A 4,318-nucleotide genomic window follows, 5' to 3' on the forward strand; every position below is an offset into this window, starting at 1 on the left:
ATTGTATTCCTAATTATTCCTACAATTATAAGGAACACAGAAAATTAGAAAAATGTGTATGTACAACAAATAATGTAATTGAACGTAAAAAAATGCGAATATGTGAAAAACGTAAAGAAACGTAACGTGTAAACGTAATGAAATGTGAAAAAAATGTGAAATAAGATTTTATAAATAATAAAATGACATTTATTTTACATGGTTCACATAACAGTTATTCGAAATAAATAACAATTTTTTTTAAATCAAATATCAGCTTTTTACAGAAGAACTTTGCTGTGTCCAGCAGCTAAGATGCCTGCTCCATATCCCAGTCCGAGGGGAGCTCCGTGTCCGACACCGACTCCATAGCCAAAGCCAAGGACTCCAGCGTGCCCGAGAACACCTCCATAAGCCCCTGGAGCTACAACTGCAGGAGCGGCATAGGCTAGAGAAGCGGCAACTGCTGGGGCAGCATAGGCTAAAGGAGCAGAGATAACTGGAGCGGCGACAGCAACAGCTCTTCCTACTTCAGCCTTGGAGTTGATGGATCCGGTTGCTCCATCCTTGATGTCATAGGCGTAAGCGTAGTTGCCAAAGGCCTGAAAAATGAACGACATATTAGATATCTGATTTCAAATTTGAAATTTTGGTTTGAATTTTTAAATTCATTTCTTAGTTAAAAAATACGTTTGAAAAAGTTCCAACCTTAATATGTAAAATTCTAATTTTTTTTCCTTTAGAAACAATTTCATTATGAGTTAAATATTTTTAATTTTTTGATGTTAGGTAAAAGGATTTAAATAATAATAAACATTCAAATTAATTTTAAATTACGTTTTATTGAAAGATATAATATAGTTAAAGATTGATCAAAATTAAATGAAGACTTCGTAAATATTACTTTTAAATTTAATAAGAAACATACCTCACATTATAACAAGTGAACAAATTTAATAGGATATTTCATCGTATAATCTGAGCAAACAGTAAACGTAAAGGAAATGCAAAATATGTATATTCTATATAATATTTAATAAATATATATATAAATATCCTAAAAGACTCCTTAAATATGCTAAATTCAGTTTTTAAATTTATTTGAATTTCGTTAAAATCGAGCTGTGCCTTTAATAAAAATTGAATTTTTTTTAAGGTTTTTTTGTTGAAAAATTATAATTATCTTATCATTTTTCATTGATAACTTAAGCACAACTTTTATAAACAATTCAAAATACATAAATGAAACTAAAGTGTTAATGTTTAGATATATTTAAGAAGAAAGCATTATGAGTTATCAGCGTTATAAGACTAGTTCTATACAGGCAATTAAAAATTCAAATAATAAACAAGCATTAAGAAACAAATATTGTGCAATTGTCATAGATGTTCCAATACTTACATCTTGTTGCCTGGATTCCACGCTTACTCCGGTGTTGACGAGGGGTGTAGTTAGGAGGACAGAACCGTGGACAGCTGCTAGGGCTGCACAGAAGATAAGAACCTAAAAATAATATATATTTAATACACATGTTTATGGTAAATAAAAACTGTTATACAATTATACAACTATACAAAACTGTTATATAATAACTATTATACAACTGTATAAAACTGTTATGTAATAACTATTATACAACTGTATAAAACTGTTATGTAATAACTATTATACAACTGTTATACAATTATACCATTGTAGAAAACTATTATACCACTGTAGAAAACTATTATACAACTGTAGAAAACTATTATACAACTGTAGAAAACTATTATACCACTGTAGAAAACTATTATACAACTGTTATACAATTATACAACTGTACAAAACTATTATACAACTGTACAAAACTATTATACAACTGTACAAAACTATTATACAACTGTACAAAACTATTATACAACTGTACAAAACTATTATACAACTGTACAAAACTATTATGCAGCTGTTATACAATTTTACAACTGTAGAAAACTATTATGCAACTGTTATACAATTTTACAACTGCACAAAACTATTATACCACTGTTTTACAATTATACAACTATACAAAACCATTATACAACTATTTAACAATTATACAACTCTACAAAACTATTATACAACTGTTTAACAATTATACAACTTTACAAAACTATTATACAGTTGTATACAAAAATTGTTATACAATTGAAAGGATCCGTAGGATTTAAGACTGGGAATATTGGTGATCTGGGGTTTAATTATTTGTATAATAATTACACTTATTACGATTTATATAACAATTACAGATTTGTATTCGTAAGGTTATTATTAAAACTTTAAATTATGTGTTTACTTCATTTCAGAATTCAAGAAGAAAATTATTTTTAGAAAGAAAGCTTGTTCAAACAAATAATGGTTAATGAATAAGCTTTAATTTTTTTTATTCAAATTTGTCACGACATTTTATATTGTTGTTTTATTTTCTCGCATCACTCAGATAAATCATAAGACTAATATATATATATATATATATATATATATATATATATATATATATATATATATATATATATATATATATATATATATATATATATATATTCTTTTATAATTATTATTACAAAGTTAGATTAGTCTATATTATTTTTTATAATTTAAATAGCAAAGTATTTCATAGCAGTAATATTTCTTATGTTTCGAAAAGATAAATATTCATTTTCCACCCAAGCTATATAATGCGTTTTCAACAGAAAACTGTGTCTTAACTATCGTATTAAAATTTTTTGCAATAAAAGGTTATATCTCTTTTCCCCTGCATAAAATTGTGGGTTTAGGGTAAAATCACGAGTACTTTCTGCAACAAGGAGAACTATTAACTTTATACAGATCTGTTTGAGTAAATGTAGAATTTTTAAAAATTCCATCATGCGAATATATATTCGCAAGCGTTTTCTCCGACCAACTGAAGCCAGGATTGGTCACAAAACTATAAATGTAATGGCAGGATCACATACCAGATTTCACTGATTTACGTCATTGCATTTATGAGTTATTGCGTTTACAAATATGCGCAATAACAGACCGACATACGATCAATCCTCTGATAGATCTAGTTCAAAATTTGATAAGAATTCTTACTTTAAATCATAAACGTGTGTGCCAAATTTTATCTATATAGTTCTTGATGATTTGTAGCAATATAGTTCACTTATACTCAAACAGCCAGAAGATAGCTTTCCTCTGTATGAATTTCATTAAAAATTTGATAGAAATTTGCATTTTGTAGTAAAAACCATACATCAAATTTCATCTGTAAATATCAAAATATTTTTTAATCATCCTATTGCGAACAAATAATCATAATCCCAAAAATACGTCATTTGGGCGGCAGAAAGATCTGAAATATGTAAATTCCTTAAAATTTCGAGTTCAAATTTTTTGACGATAACGATATTTTTATTAGAAGATAACGATGATTCAATGTAGAAAATACTCTATAAGGTATGTTATGGATTTAGTCTTAAATATTCAACCATAAAATACAAGAATAATTATTAATTAAAGAATCAAAATAACTTACTTTAGCAAACATGTTGAATATTTGACTTTGTTTAGTCGGAATGCAATGATTTATACAGTGAGAATGCGATTATATATATACTGCCCTGATTATGCAAAAGATAGGTATTCAAAAACTGTTACGGAAGGTTACGTATTATAATTTCGTATCGACGTTATTGCCAACGTAAGAATCATTGGAAAATGGTTGTGATACGGATAGATTCGTCTCTGTCTCGTATGCATTGAATGACCTTGTCGATTTTCAATGCATCTTACTCAGAAAACGCTCACTTTTAAACCTTGGAAAAAGTATCGCTGTTTGTAGAACAAGATCAGTTAATAGTTTGTCTTAACTTTTAATTCAAACTTTTTTTATTTGTCACTGATATAATATTCCGATCCAGTGACAGTAGAACAAGCCCAGTTAATTACTGTTTATATTCAAACTTTTCTTTATTTTTTTCTTTATCGTTGATATAATATTCTGATCCAGATATTGGCATTTTAATTTGACATAAACTAGTCCTTTATATCCTATTATTTAATCATCATGACTGCCGGCGTCCTGGCATAGGGGTAGAGCGTCTTCCTCGTGATATGGGTATCTCGGGTTCGAGTTCCGGTTCGGGCATGGTTGTACTTCCTCAGTGTTCTATCTGTGAGGTGTGTGAATGTGCCTCCATGTAAAAAGCGGTTTTAAAAACGAATGTGCCGCCTAAAGTAGCTAAGTCGTACTCTTGGGTAGTTGCGCTGCTGAAAAAACAAGAGACGCTCACTCGGCTTAAATCGCCGACAGATTTGTCAGCGGGCTTGTAA

At 28.9% G+C, this 4,318-nt stretch overlaps 1 protein-coding gene across 1 annotated transcript; it reads right to left on the reverse strand.

Moving 5' to 3' along the window:
* Positions 1-260: 260 nt before the first annotated feature.
* On the reverse strand, positions 261-3,533 carry LOC129971854 (adult-specific rigid cuticular protein 15.5-like). Its single transcript, XM_056085829.1, has 3 exons — positions 3,522-3,533; positions 1,382-1,483; positions 261-581 (listed from the first exon to the last, which is right to left on the reverse strand). Exons 1-3 carry the CDS (start codon positions 3,531-3,533, stop codon positions 261-263), a joined length of 435 nt encoding a protein of 144 aa, XP_055941804.1.
* Between the last annotated feature and the right edge of the window lie 785 nt (positions 3,534-4,318).

The sequence above is a fragment of the Argiope bruennichi genome, chromosome 6, assembly GCF_947563725.1.
Source record: "Argiope bruennichi chromosome 6, qqArgBrue1.1, whole genome shotgun sequence".
Taxonomy (NCBI): Eukaryota; Metazoa; Arthropoda; class Arachnida; order Araneae; family Araneidae; genus Argiope; species Argiope bruennichi.

Excerpts from the sequence above, each read along its gene's own strand:
- LOC129971854 (XM_056085829.1), bottom strand. Across the intron at positions 582-1,381 it reads TGGAATCCAGGCAACAAGAT|GCCTTTGGCAACTACGCTTA; the intron begins GTAAGTATTGGA and ends TTCATTTTTCAG.